Below are 14,379 nucleotides of genomic sequence, written 5' to 3'. Positions count from 1 at the left end.
GAAAACCCAACAACTCAATTTGTGAGTTTGGAACGGAAATCAGATGGGGCCAAAGGCCAGGCAAGGGCCATGCCTTGCAGAGTCTGGATAGGACAGGAGCCTTCGAGAATCCCAGGGGCACACTGCCTTTCCCACGCCCACCTCTGACAGCTGCTTCACTGTCACCCTGGAGAGCACGCTCAGGGACAGGATGTTTGGGAAAACAACCACTATTGACGTTTTTCAGGTAAAGTGAAACACCAATAAAAATCGTTCTTTTTCATTGAAATTTCAGAAAGTTGAACATATAAACAAGTCAAATAAATACTAAGTGAAACTGAAAAGCACAAAACATATACAGGAAGTATAAATGAGAATGTTTAAGTTAGAAAGCTCAGCAATGCCACTGTCGATAGGCACATCCACACCCCAGGTCATCTCGACATTATTAACACACAAACAGCTCAGGACACGTTCGAGTCTTAAATAGGAAACTCATGTTGCTTCTTTAAAGCAACATGCTGTTCAGTGAAATCTTCACACCAGCTATGGCATCTGAAGCAACTTACTGAACAGGCCCGACGTTGACCTGCTCTGTCAGCAGGGTTTCATTTTGTGCGGTGGGGTCAGAGTGACTGCTTTCACTGACACGACACTTGAGGCTCTGTTTCCTGTGTGCTCTTGACCACGGTGAAAGGGAGGTCCATGGGACCAGGCCTTCGAGTCGCAGCTCAGGTGAAGAGTTGAATCATAGAAACCCTGGCTCTGTGCCTTCCTGCCTTCCCCAGGTCGCCCAGGTGACAGCTTCTGCAGGGGAAATGAGTGGACCCGCCGCACTGTTTCCTTAGCGAACTCATGGGCCGGCTGGCCTCAGTCCCGTCCTTTGAACCAGGAGTGCTGAGCCAGCTGCCCGATGAGGAGACAAGTTCATGTCGTCTGGGAGCCTTCTGTTCCAGGCCTCGGCTCCACAAAGTGGCCCGCTCTGCTTCCTGGGGAGGACCTCAAAGCCGAAGCTGCGAGCTTGGTCATACCCCTTGTGCCAAGTCCCACGTGTGCCCCGGGGCATTGTGACTGAGCCAGAGACTTCAGGGAGCAGCCCCGGCCAGCTTACACTTCAGGGGAGCACACAGCGTGCCCGCATCCACAGCTCAGTCCCTGCGTCAGGACTGGGCAGCAGCAAAAACAAAGATGCCACATTTGAGCTCATCGGCTGAGGTTTTTTAAAATATTGTGATTTCAACATCTGCCTCCTGGCAAAAAGCCTCCTCTCTTTGTTCTGAGCAAAGTTTGTCCATCTTCTCAAAAGCGAAGCGTCCCCTTTCACCTACAATATCAAGGTGACTTGTCACTGGACTGTCCCCTGCCTCGGCGTTTCCTACTCTGGCAGGCCGAGATGGCCTCAGCAGTATCTGACGCCTGGGGCTCCGGCGCCGCTGTGGAGGGCAAGGGCCAGGAGCCCTGGGGGAGCTCCTAACTGGCCGACCCGTGCCTCGCCCCTGCGCCCGAGACAGTCTACTTGGTGTCTGCTTTTATTCCCAAGAAACAAACGGAAGAAAGGAATCAAGCGTTCCCTACTACCTCCACCCTGAGGGACCCTGCCTCGGCCAGATGCAGTTGGACGGGTTGCCAACAGTGCCTTTGGAGAGCTGGCCGGGGCTGCTCTGGCATAGCCTCGCGGGGACCCAGGAACCCAGGGGCGGCACTGCTCTGGACGCTGTACTTTACCAAATGACAGTGTGGCTTCCCGGGCGGCTGTTCGCACGGCCTCCAGGTCGGATCGGCACAGGCCGGCAATCTGATCAATGCTTTCGACGCCCTGCTCGAGGGAGAGAGCGTCCGTCAGGAGACATTTTAAGAAAGTACAAGCCCTGCAGGATCAGCCCTAGCACAGTCTGGGGCCCGAGCCCCTTTTCTGAAGACTTCTGGGTTGCTCGTGTCACCCCAGGTTCATCAGAAGCACCACTGCAAGTGTCTCGTCCTTTCAGTCCTGACACCTGCCAGCAAGCAGGCCACCGGCACTGATGGCGGGGACAACTGGAAGGCCCCGATTGAAAAGAGAAGACCTGATTCCCTCTGCACCTTGACATCACCTCTCTGTTCTCCCAGCCGTCCCTCCAGGTCAGACTAGGAGAGGGGCCCCCGTTCAGGAACCCCTGACCCCAGGCTGCTCTCCAGGGCTAAGGCACAGAGTCCACTTCAGTGCCCTTTCCTGGGCACCTGGACCCTCTCACTGATTATTTTTACAACCAAATAGGCCTAGACTTTCCTGTCGATTCACTGGAGCTTGAATGGGATGAGTTTAATCTGTTCTGGACTATTTTCATCTAGTAAATTGGCCATTACTTTTTAAAATGAGATTTCTTTTTTTTTTATCCTCACCCGAGGACACCCTTCCATTTTTTGTACAGACAGAGTGGGAGGAAGAGAGAGAGAGGGAAACATCGATGTGAAAGGGACACATCGAGTGGCTGCCACCCGCACGACCAGCCAGGGCCGGGGACAAACTGCAACCGAGGTACATGCCCTTAGCGGGAACCGAACCCGGGTCTCTCCGGACCGCAGGTGGACACTCCAACCGCTGAGCCAAACTGGCCAGGGCTAAAATGAGATTTCTAAATGCGGTGAGGTTAAAGCTTTATGCACAAAACTGTTTATAATGACAATATTTATAATAAGAAAAGGATGGTGAGCTTAAAGTTTTTACAGTAAGAGCGGGGAGCCCTGGCCAGCAGTTTGGCTCAGCAGTTAGAACGTCGGCCCATGGACCAAAAGGTCTCGGGTTCAATCCCCAGTCAAGGGCATGTACCTGGGTTGCAGGTTCGATCCCTGGCCCCTGTAGGGATGCATGTAGGAGGCAACCAATTGATGTGTCTCTCTCACACTGATGTTTTTCTCTCCCCACCCTCTTGTCCCTCCTACCCTATCTAAAAAAATCAATGGAAAAATATCTTTGGGTGAGGATTAAATAAAAGAACAGGGAGTAGGTTAAATTAAGGTATACCTTTGATAGACCCTTTATAAGGAATTCCAAAGCATTACCAATCTAACACAAAAAGTTCTTATTTTGTTCACTGTTTCTAAACTACATTTAATATCAATTTTCAATGCTCACACATACCCACAAACAAAAAAGAAATTACCAAGATGTCAGTAGTTTCCCTTAAGTATGAGGATGATAGATAACGTACATGTCTGTTTTATACTGTTTTTTCTACAGTGAGCTTCTAGAAATCTTGAATTTTTTTTTTCTTTATTGAGTTTAGAGGGAGAGGGAGAGAGAGATAGAAACATGGATGAGAGAGAACATCGATTGGCCGCCTCTTGCATGCCCCCCACTGGGGATTGGGCCCACAACCTGAGCATGTGCCCTGACCAGGAATCGAACTAGCAACCTCTTGATGCCTGGGTCGACACTCAACCACTGAGCCACGCCGGCCGGGCTAGAAATCTTTCCATGGAGGGTATTAAAGCATGTAACCCAAGAGTTCAGAAGTGAGTCCCTGGAGCCGCCTGCTGTTCACACAGAGCCAGAGCAAGTGGTCCCTGTGGCAGGCCCTCTGCTTGCAGAGCCTCTGCTGGGGGGCTCGTGGCTGCTCCTCCCAAACCAGCTCTTTAGCTCCTTTTTTACTAACAGTGTTTTTGTTTTTTTTTTGGTCCCAGTGGAAAAATCTTGCAATGAACTAACTTTAACATTAACCGCCAGCAGGCGTCTCCACCAGCAGGCGGAACAGGTGGAACTCACCCTGAGCTGTTTCAGCGCCACGCAGGCTGCCTGCTGGAGTTGGGCGTCGTTCTCGGTCAGGGCGTTGGTGTAGAACAGCAAAGCCTGGGAAATAAGGCTGCTGTGAACACACGGGAGGGAGGGCACCGAAAGCCAAGTCCACGGTGCCCCCGGCTGATCTTCCGACTGCTGACCGTAAGCCAAGCCCTTCTTACCTCTTTCTAAACAAAAATCAGGCCGCGATCCCTTAAATCTTTGGGCCAGGTGCACCATCTCGAGATATGTACTACAATATAGAGCTTATCTCTCAAGACGCTGGGCTGGTGGTGATGGAAGGAAGAAAGGCCTTTTTGTCTAATGCTGTTTATGAAATGCATTCTGAGAGTGCCCTCCAGAGAAAATGCTAAGTCAGGAATCAGATGTCCAGCCGGGACAACTGAAGAACTGAACACAGACAGAGCCGTCCTCAGAAAGGTCCCCACCTTCCAGCCGCAGCCCTGCCGCTGCCCCCGTCGGTCACATGACCGTGGCCAAGTCACTTCCTCTGGAACACGAAGCAGGTGCTTGCTCCAGGAAATTGTTGTGGGCAGTGGGGATGTGCCTGGCCCTCAGTGAGCCCAGGAGACTACCTATAAGGCCCCGATGTCGCCCTTCTGCTCCCACCTCGGGGTCTGGTACCTTAAGTCTAGAATAGCCACAGGTCCAGGAACCTAAAAGGCAGAGAGGTCCAATTTCTCGGTTTTCAAGTGGACTGAACACAGTGACCCACCAGCCACATATGAGTGGCCAGTAAATGAGGACGACCGTTGCGGTTCTCAGAAACATTCTACATGCAAGTGACGCCTCAAAGACTGAACAGATAATGCAGCTCTAGAAATACCAAGGTGAGTGAGGTAAGTGGTGGTGTGTGGTTCTGTGGCTTCCCCCGGCGATGGCCTGGTCACCCCAGCCCAGATCCCTCCCCAGGGCTGGTGCTGCCGCTGGCGACGGCCAAGGAGCTGTGTTCCTGTCTGGAGATCCCTGAGGCCAAATGGCATGCAGCCAGGGCAGCCCCCAGCACTCACACCTTGACGTTTTTTCCAGAGAGCGCCTCCCTCCACCCGCCACACCTAAGGCCAGGAGGCCCCACCTCCCGTCCGCCTACCGTACCTTTTCCCGAAAGCTCTTGTTCTTGGCTGCCCCGGCCAGGGAAGCCCGGGCCGCCCGGCACACCTTTGGAGCCCCGTCCAGCTGGAGCAGCGCCCAGGCCCGTAGTGTCTGGGGCAGGGGCTGGAGCTGGCTCAGCCGCTTGCCCTGCAGCTTCCTGACCGCCTTGGCCTGCCCCGGGCACTGCAGCTCCTCCACGAGGGTCACTAGGAGAGGCAGAAGTGGGCTCAGGGTCTGCTCTGGGCGGCTGGGCTCTCCAGCGGCGGGTTAGTTTGGCCACTGCCATTAGGCTTGGAGAAGCAACTCCCAGAGCAAGCCCATGTGGTCACCGAGGCCCAGCCTGGACTGGCTTCAGAGGGGCCTACTGGAATCTCTAGGAAGGCTTTCTAGCAAGGGATCAAATACGCCCTGAAAATTGATACAACCCCAGCCCCTCCTTCAAGGATGCTGGCCAGCAGAGCTTCCCCGTCACATCCCGCTCTGACCCCTGCTCTGTGCCAAGTGCAGCCTGCTTGCTTCCCCTACAGCCAGTCTCATCACATGGGCTGGGTGTGGAGTCTGATTGAATCAGGCTTCTCAAAAGTACAGCTGGAGGGGAAAGACCGGGTTCTGAAAAGCTGGCTTCCAAGAGCTGGGACAAAGGGCCCCGCGGGGGGCAGTTCCTCTTGTTACCTGTAGCCTTGAGGCCGCCGGCCAGCCTCCCAGCCCTACCTTCCTTGGTGAGCTGGGCAAAGTGCTTCTCCAGGTCCGAGACACTGTGCCTCTGCAGGTAGCTGTGAAACTGGAACCAGGAGACAGTCTGTTCTTCGGGGAGGCCGGCCCCGGGCAGCAGCCCGCCGCAGCTGACCACCTGCTCCAGGAGCCTGCGGCACGCTGGCAAGAGGACAGGGCAAGGCCGTGAGGGGAAACGAGACCTCGCGCCCTGGGAGCTGCTTAGCCCGGCGGCCGGGTCATTTAAGGCTTTCTGACAGCACGTGGGCGGGTGGCCCCCACTGCGCCCGCCGTGCCGGCGAGAAGGCGCATGCTCCAGCCAGGTGCAGCCCTGGCTCCGGCGGGCTTGGGGGAGCACCCACATGGCCAGGGCTGGGGCTGGGAACATGCAGGCCATTGAGCAGCCAGCTGGGGTTAGAGCTGACAGTCCAGAGCCACTACCTGGGCACAGCTGCCACCCACTTGGGAACAGGAAATGCTCTGCCTTCTGAAGCTGTGTCCAGACACCTTCATGGAGCAGATAAGGGCCTGCCTACCTGCTGTGAAGGTTCTTTCTTAACCTTTCCAGTTCTGGTGGGAGCTACGGACTCTCCCCGGGAAGGTGCACCAGCCCACCAACGTGCAGCCTCACAGACTCCTCCCGGTACAGGAGGTGGTAGTGGGCCCGCCGGGAAACCACCTCGTCTGAGGCCATGAAGACACTCAGGGATGAGGCCCAGGCCGAAAGGAGGCCCCTGTGCCAACACTGAAGGCCCGGGACTCCGGACAGCGCTCTGCGGGGCAGGGGCGCTACCTATTTCCAGTTGCCCCGGGTACTTCCCCCGGACCCTGTGCAGGAACGTTTTCTTGAGCTGGTTCAGCAGCGCCGCGGCAGGACAGGCCAGGACCCCGCCGGGCTCCGTGCACCCCCTCCACAGCTTCAGGCAGCCCTTCCTCCGAGTGGCCTGCGGAAGGACTGAAAGCCCAGGCTCAGACACCTGCTGCGGGCAGAGCGAGCACGGGGGCCCAGAGATGTCCCTCCGCCGGGACTTGAGGCCAGAAGGCTGAGGGGGACAGGCAGCATCCTTGTCCTGAACTCCAGTGTGACACACAGAGGACAAGCAGCTTCAGCTCTGAGCACCTTCCCCAGGTCACCACCCACAGTCCTCACAACAACCTGAGGCGACAGCTGTCACCAGCCTCTCCTTATGGACCAGGGAGGTCCCAGGGGGCAGAGGCAGAACTGGGGTCACAGCTACTGTCTATGTGAGCTAGCGCTGTGTGCCCGGAGTGGGTCCTGCGGATTCCTTCGTCCCAGGGGCCTCCCCGTTACCCAGATTGGGGAGCTGAGGCTCAGAGGGTGAATCACTAGCCCAGGGCCACCCAGCGGACCGCGGAGCGCGTGCTGCTCGCGCCAGGTGTGCAGCCTCCCTCCCCGCCCCCCAGGGTGTCCCTGAGCCCAGTCCAGCCAGACACCGCTGGGTCCCAGTTAACTTGGGACGTCAGGAAGGGAGATGAGGCCCCCGGTGCTCCACGCCCGTCCCTTCACTCCATTCCCACGAGCAGCCAGTGGTGGCGGCAGTTACTTACTCTCTTCAACAGATGTCGCCTTGCTGACCTTCTCAAAATCAAGCATAGACAGCGTCTCCAGGACCTGCTTTTGCTGCGCAGCTTCTTCCAGAAGACATTCCTGAACCATCCTCGACACATTAGGGGAGGCCAGTTTCTGGGAAGCAACACGTGGGGCTCCAGGTCAGCGCGAACACGCCCCGTGCCGTCAGCCGCCACGACCCCACCTGCCCTGACCCATCCGTTGTATCCCGGTGGTAGCTCCTTGACTGTCACCTGGGAACCCCCCCCCCCCAGGAGGCCGAGACAACAGGATACAGGCTGGCGCTGCCAGGGGCTGCCTTTGCCCAGGAAGGGACCAGCCTGCCCGAAAGTGAAGCCAAGCCACACAGGAAAGCAGAGCTGAGAGGGAGAGGCCCAGTCATGACATTTGAAACCCTGGATCCAGCTGGGCCTGAAGCCTACCTCCGGGCTTGTCAGTTCTATCAGCCAATACATTTTCTCTTTAGATGGAGCCAGTTTGGATTGGAGCTCTGGCTTCTACAACTGAGTAAGTCACAGCCACTGCCTTTGATTCGGGGCTTGGGCTGCGTAAGGGCCACAGGAGTCTTCACCCAGGCCTGGCCTGAGCCTTCCAAGGGGGAACTTCCTCAATGTCATTGGCTCTCAGGGAGCACGCAGCCTCTCCGCCTGCACCACGCTCCCTGCCACCTTCAAGGTCAGCCCTTTGCAGAGAGAACTCCCCACCTCACCTGCACCCCCTGGCCAGCCCCTCCCTCTCCATCCCAGCCCCCCCACCCCCAGACCCCACAGCCACCTGCAGCAGAGCCTTGCAGACTTGGAGGTGGACCATGAGCAGTGTGTCCAGCTCGGGGGCACCAGCTGTGAGCTCCCTGGATGCCTCTTTCAGTGACGGCGGCGGGGGCGGGGTCCTGTCCTTTCTGAGTTGAATAGAGAACTGGGTGACCATTCTGGTAAGGGCAGAGGGAACCCTCCCTCCCTGGAGAGCTCTGATCAGGGAGGCCGAGGTGGTGCGGTGAGGCAGGTGAGGGTGGACGGCTATGCAGAGGGGTCGGGAGCACGGTCACTGCTGCATGTCGACTAGGTCAAGGTCAGAGACTCTGCTGTGTCTTCTTCCATCATTATTTTTTAAGATTAAAAAAAAAAGCCCATTGCTCAGAACAGAAAGCCCAGGGCCAGGCTGAGCTAGTCTCATTCACTGTGGTCACTGGCGACCTGCTCTGCGCCAGGCAGTGGGCGCGTGGGGATGGCGGGGGCACCGTAAATAATCAAACTAAATACGGATCAGCAATGGCAGACACAGGCCAGGGGGCCACGGAGCTAAGGCTGGTCACCCGGTCAGTGCTGGCAGGTGCACTCACCGGGAGCCCTCGGGGCCCCCAAAGAGGGACAGCTCGTGGGGGACGAAGTCCGCGTTGAGGAAGGCGAAGCTCTCCAGGATGCACTCCATGAGGCTCTCGGCCGAGCTGTGTTCCCGGCAGCCTCCGCGAGGCTGTGGACGGAGCAACACCTGAGGGCAGCCGGCCCCGCACCGTCTAGCACCCCCACCTTAACAGTGTCCCCCAAGTGGGTGATGGGCCCGGGATGTGGCACTCCCCAACCCTTCCAAATGGCATGTGACAAGGTGTGGTGCAAAAACTCGGGGAGGCAGACACCCTCGGCCACAGGGCAAGTGACAGGAGTGAGTGAGGGGTTGTGGGGGGACCATGGGAAGTGGGAGAGTAGGTGCCCTCCCCCAGGAGAGCAAGCTGCTGCTGCAGCTGCCACCTGCCACCTGCCACTTGGGACCATGGGGCCGGTGTCGTCTGATTGTTCAGTTTTCTAAGAAAAGCTGCAAACTTAGCTTTTCGTGGGAAGCTGCCCCATTTTTAAACATTGACAACTGATTTCAAATTATTTTTAAAATATGGTGTGAGTCAGGCCAAACACTTCAGGAGGCTCAAATGTGCCAGGTTCGCCTGCGGATTCCACGTGTCCCTTCTCCCGGAGAGACGGAGGAGCCTGAGGCGCTCGGAGCGCCTCCGATGGCACCTGGAAACCCACTGCTGAGACCTGGGCCTCGTGCCTCCTGCGGCGGTCTCCAGGGCTGCTCCGTCCCCAGGCCCAGCGTGGCCCCACACGAGACACAGCCCGAGCAGTCGCTGCCCCGCCAGCAAAACTGGGCCCCGAAAGTGGAGCCCAGAGACAAAACCTTGAGCAGCAGGAGAAGGAGTCTAGCTGCACAGATCTCCTTTTCTGATCGGAAAAGCGTCCGTCTGGGCACGCGGTCCTCGGTATTCACGGCCGTCTGCAAGCCGCCCTGGCCGCTGGGTTTGTGACGCTGGGGCCGTGCCCCTGGGGAAATGCAGAAGCTGCCAACTGTGTAGAAACGACAGCTTCTGCAGTGGCCAATATGTAACCTCGTAGTGTGTGTGTTTCCGTTTAGACGCCGTACTTCATGTGCATTGTTTATCCCCGAACGAGTTCAGTCCAGCAGCACGTGACTCACGCCTAAGCCTCGTGTTGTCTCCAGGAGGCACATCCTTGTGCTCAGGACACTAGCCAGCACTTCGGCCCTGTGCTGGGGCCATTTAAAACGTCACAGTTGTCCGGCTGGTGTGGCTCAGTGGTTGAGCGTTGGCCCATGGACCAGAGTCCCGGGTTCGGTTCCCACTAAGGGCACGTACCTCGGTTGCAGTTTGTCCCCGGCCCCAACGGGGCGGTGTGGGTGGCAGCCACTCGATGTGTCTCTCTGACACTGACGGTTCTCTCTCTCTTTCCCCCTCTCTCCCTCCCGCTCTATCTGAAGGTAAATGCAAAAATGTCCTCAGGTGAGGATAAAAAATTTAAAAAAAAATTGTTTAGGTCAAACTAAAAACCATAGCCTGTCATCATTTTTATTCTTCTAACTTGGTTTGCCAAAAAAAAAAAAGAAGAAGAAGAAGTTTCTCAAAGATGTTTAAAATCATTGCCTTACTGTGGTATTATTTTAAGATTTTTATGTAAAGTGGGAAGAATTTTTCAAATTACAGATGACAGGCTGGTGTACACTGACAAATTGTTCCACAGAAAAAAACACTTCAGAAATTTTTTTTTAAAAGGTGACTGCATCTTATATGTTTTCCTTGAAATCTTCAGGCAGGTCCATAGCAGTGGTAAATAGTGAACTTGTATTTTTTTTAAGTTACTGGCTAGAAGGTGAAAATCCACCTTTCTGTCACCTGTGCTGGTTTGCAGTGTTGGGGTGGGGAAGGGATAAAACGAAACAAATATCTGTAGGGATGTGAAGCTGTGTCCGTGCCGATGTGTGTCCTGCACAAAAGACAGCGGTTTCATAGCTTCGTTCGTGTGTAAGTAGGCGCTGGTGTGATACGTTTTATTTCACGTCCATTTAAACTTATGTAAACGAAAAAAATAGGATAATCTGCCCAGGCCAGCACCTCTGAGAGCCACGTGAGAACGGCCCCTGGCGCGGGCCCTGGAGACAAGACGTCTTGGCGTGGGGCCGTGGCTGCTGGGGGCTTCCCACCACCCCAGCTCTGGCTGTGCGAACGCCCCAAGTTTGGGATTTCAGGGCCGAGCGGCAGCCTCACCTGCTCGGGTCGGAAGATGCCAGGTGGGCTGGGTTCTGGCTGGATGTGGAGCAAGTTATCCACTCTGAGCCCCAACTTCCTCCTAATCCTCCTCCCAGCCCGATGAGGGCTCTTGTTATCCCCACTCGACAGATAAGCAGACTGAGGCCCAGAGAGGAGACATCGCTCGCCCGGTGGGGCAGAGGCGCGCCGGGTGCCGGCCCAGGTGGCTGCCCCTAGGGCCCCGTCCCGCTTGTTACACCATTGGCACAGCAGGGCTGCCGCCCAGCAAAGAGTGGACGTACCTTCAGCCGGTCCCTGAAGCTGAGGACCTGGTACTCCAGCTCTCGGAGCCGGGGCTGGGAGGGGTCAGTGCACCTCAGCAAGTCCAGGACCTCCTGCAGGGGCCTCTCGAGGGTCACCCCAGGCCCATCCACTCCATCCCTGGTTTCTCCTTCATCGTGGTCTTTCTGGCTGCCCAGCATGGTATGGTTGTGGAGGGGGGAGCCCCGTGGCAGGTTGGGGCTCTCTACTCCCAAATTCCTCCAGCCAGGCCGCTCCACAAATGAGCCTCCTACCAGGTGGGCCATCTCTGGCAAGAGGCCCAGGGGTGGGGAGTCCTCCAGGGCCTCCTCTTCAATGGAGGCCTGGGGGCCAATGGCCAAGGGCAGGAACCCCACGTCCGAGGTGGATGCTGATGTGCTGGTCTCGGTGTCTCGGGGGTCCTCGGAGCTGAAGGAGTCCATCTCAGGCAGCTCCTGACTCTGGCTGCACAGACCAGGGCCCCGAAGGTCGCTGTCGGACAGGCAGCTGAGGGTGGAGGGGGGCCCTGGGCTGCCCAGCAGCAAGGCCTGCTGCGCTGGCTGCTGCAGGACAGACTGGAGAGGGGGACACAGGACCAGCCTCACTGGCCACCCAGGGACCACAGCGAGGTCCCCAGAGGGGCTCCCCCTGCCACAGACACTCGCTCCCCATACCCACTTCCTCCGATGACTCAGGCCCACCAAGCTGACTTGGAGGGGCTGCTAGAACCGTCCATCCTCTGCTCTTACCCCCGTCGACCCTCTCTCACACCTCCAAGCCCCAGAGGCCTCCTTGCTGTTTCTCATGCCCTTTAGGTTCATTCACACATTTCCACCTCAGGGCCTTTGCACTGACTGTGCTGTCTGCCAAGGAACGTTCTGCTCTATTTTCCCATGGTCCGTCCACCACCCCTGGGCCAGGCAGGGCTCCCCGGGGGCACAGGCCTCGCCTGGCCGGAAGAAGAGCCTGGCACGTAGTTCCGAATGAGTGCAATGAGCTGAGAAAGGCAGGACAGACGGACCTGACACACAATACCCAGCCAGTGCTCGTTGTATAGAAACAGCAGCAGCTCATTAGATGATGTTTACATGCCCTGTTCTGAGGGCCTCTGAGTCCTCGTCTTGTATCCCTCACACCCCCACTCTCCAGATGCACCACTAGGTTAAAAAGGCTTCTGTGGACTAAAGGGTGGAGGAAAAGACGCATTTGCTCCCAGAAGGCAGAGAGCATCGCTGGAAGGATCTGGAAGGAGCTGACAGCGGTGCTAAGGAGGCCCAGATCCCTGGGGCTACAGGAGAGAGATACTTACTGTACTCTGTCAAGGTATTACCTACTGGAAACATTCAGTGTAAGTTTAACACAAATTAGAAGCCAAGACCATGGCTGGGGTGGTAGAACCGTCCAGAAGACCTTATTCAAGGTGTCCGGGAGAACTAGCCAAGCCTAGCAGCCCCCCAGAATAGAGGGAGGGGCCAGCATCAAGGAATAAAAAGGACATCAAAACAGCCAGTATCACCCAAAGCAGAGGAGGCTGAACCCAAAGCTTGCTACATCAAGAGGTGCCAGGCCGCTCGGCCCAGTCCCACAGGGCGGCCCCTGGGGAGTCACCCCACCGCCGGCAGTGCCCGCGTGACCCAGCGTCCCTGCCCGTCGAGGCCCACTCACCAGGTAGTACCTCTCCCGGAAGCTGGGGGTGCTCGGGGGCGTCCAGTTGTACAAGGAGCCCTTCCTGCTGCCCACAGAGAACTTGACTGAAGGGCTGGGTGACACCAAGAAGCTCTCAGTGTCGAACGGGCTGGAGGGGACGGAAGGCCAAGGTGTCACTGCCAGGGACCGCAGGGGAGATGAGGGCGCAGGGCCTCGCCCCGGGTCACAGCGAAGCCCAGGGACTCTCGATCCATGTTCTCAACCGTTTTGGAACCGTCCCTCAGACAGCCACCACCCTGAGGGCCCTTAGCCAGGTAGCAAGGGGCAGGGACTGGCCACCACACACGTGAATGACACCCCCTTTAGAGGTCCCTTCGAGAAGCCCAGCAGACCCGTGGTAGACACTCGGTGCTGCCCTTCCCGGGGAAACCACGTTCCACCCTCTCAGATCCTCGTAAAGGGCACCGTTCTAGAAGGACCTCTGCGTCAGTCCCAGTCCCAGGGAAGCCCGCGACCCAAGGCCTCGCCGGCCCTGCCCTTGGAGCAGGTGGTTTGGGTGAACCTCCCAGCCTCACAGACACCTGCTCGCTCATTTGCACAGAGGCCTGGCCAGAGGTGTGCGGGGCCCAGCCGGACCTCCGGGCCTGGGACTCGGGCCCTGCACACACCTGGGAGAGGAGGGCGGAAAGGCCACAAGTGCCTGCCAGGGTGCAGCCAGGCCAGCAGGGGGAGCCAGCGAGACCCCTCAGGCTTGGCTCTGGGCGGGTGGCCCTCCAGGTGAGGCGTGGGGCTGGGGGGACAGGGAGCGAGGCTGGCCCCACTCACTTCCACAGCACCTCCAGCTGCAGCTTGATGGTGCCCAGCTCTGTGATGTCCACCACGATGACCTGCGGCCGGGTCGTGAAGAAGTCGGTGATGTCACACGTCACTGTGCCCACCGCCAGCGAGGTCAGGCCGCGCAGCTCTGTCACCTGGGGGTGGGGAGTTGAGGGTGGTCTGAGCCCAGCCTGGGGGCGCCCGGGCCCTGCAGCTAGGCCCCACCCACCTTGATCTCGAGGTTCTCGTGCAGGGTGGGGATGAAGGCCTTCTCCTCCTCATCCCAGGTCTGGCTGTCATCAGACTCGATCCGGCCCTTCAGCTTCCAGCGCTGGCGGCCCAGGCGCATCAGCACCTGCGGGGGACCCACGAAGGGATGGGCCAGCTGCCCCAGGGGACCCTGGGGCCCCCGAAGGTCTCGGGGAACCCTGAGGACTGACCCCAGGGGGCGGTCATACCTCATACTGGTCTCCTGGGCAGAGGCGTGCGTAGCCCACCAAGCCTGGAACACAGAGACAGGCTGATCCCTCGGTCCTCCTGTACCCCTGCCCCGAGGGTCACAGGCCCTCACTGGGGGACCCCCCACCCCTGAGTAAGCCATCATGATGGACAGGCTTGGGCCCTTACACCCAACTACCTAACTCAGAGAGGGGGAGGCACCGCCCAAGGTCACATGTCACAGGAGTGCAAACCCAGGGCCGGGCCAGGACCCATGAGTTCTGCCCAACATCCCAGCCTCAGCAGAAGTCCCAGGGCCCTCAAGAAGCCCCCCCCCCCCCCCCCCCCCCCCCCCGCTGAATGGGCTGCTGCTCACCCCTCCAGCCCTGTTACCTTTCATCCGGATGTGGAACTCGCCCAGGTGCACCTCCAGGGCCCCCTCTATGAGCCACATGTCCTGCAAAGCCGTGCAGGATGGCTCAGCGCCCGCCCCCGGGG

General features: G+C 57.9%; 1 protein-coding gene across 4 annotated transcripts in view; it reads right to left on the bottom strand.

Moving 5' to 3' along the window:
- Nucleotides 1-10: 10 nt before the first annotated feature.
- RIPOR3 (RIPOR family member 3) overlaps nt 11-14,379 on the bottom strand; it is a 60,639-nt gene continuing 46,270 nt past the window's right edge. For 3 of the 4 annotated variants that reach the window (XM_036244244.1, XM_036244246.1, XM_036244247.1), the window contains 15 exons: nt 14,275-14,338; nt 13,902-13,945; nt 13,673-13,798; nt 13,453-13,598; nt 12,646-12,775; nt 10,983-11,555; nt 8,488-8,618; nt 7,923-8,046; nt 7,127-7,262; nt 6,351-6,512; nt 5,558-5,719; nt 4,850-5,052; nt 3,722-3,805; nt 1,705-1,795; nt 11-1,303 (listed from right to left, as the gene is read on the bottom strand). In XM_036244244.1, coding sequence (XP_036100137.1) covers nt 1,200-1,303; nt 1,705-1,795; nt 3,722-3,805; nt 4,850-5,052; nt 5,558-5,719; nt 6,351-6,512; nt 7,127-7,262; nt 7,923-8,046; nt 8,488-8,618; nt 10,983-11,555; nt 12,646-12,775; nt 13,453-13,598; nt 13,673-13,798; nt 13,902-13,945; nt 14,275-14,338 — 2,280 coding nt within the window. In that variant the 3' untranslated portion in view covers nt 11-1,199. The remainder of the gene's footprint in view (nt 1,304-1,704; nt 1,796-3,721; nt 3,806-4,849; nt 5,053-5,557; nt 5,720-6,350; nt 6,513-7,126; nt 7,263-7,922; nt 8,047-8,487; nt 8,619-10,982; nt 11,556-12,645; nt 12,776-13,452; nt 13,599-13,672; nt 13,799-13,901; nt 13,946-14,274; nt 14,339-14,379) is intronic. The other variant, XM_036244248.1, reaches the window with a different exon arrangement.

The sequence above is a fragment of the Molossus molossus genome, unplaced genomic scaffold, assembly GCF_014108415.1.
Source record: "Molossus molossus isolate mMolMol1 unplaced genomic scaffold, mMolMol1.p scaffold_m16_p_6, whole genome shotgun sequence".
Taxonomy (NCBI): Eukaryota; Metazoa; Chordata; class Mammalia; order Chiroptera; family Molossidae; genus Molossus; species Molossus molossus.
The sequence above is the reverse complement of the archived record's forward strand: the minus strand, read 5'-3'. Positions and strand labels throughout refer to the sequence as shown.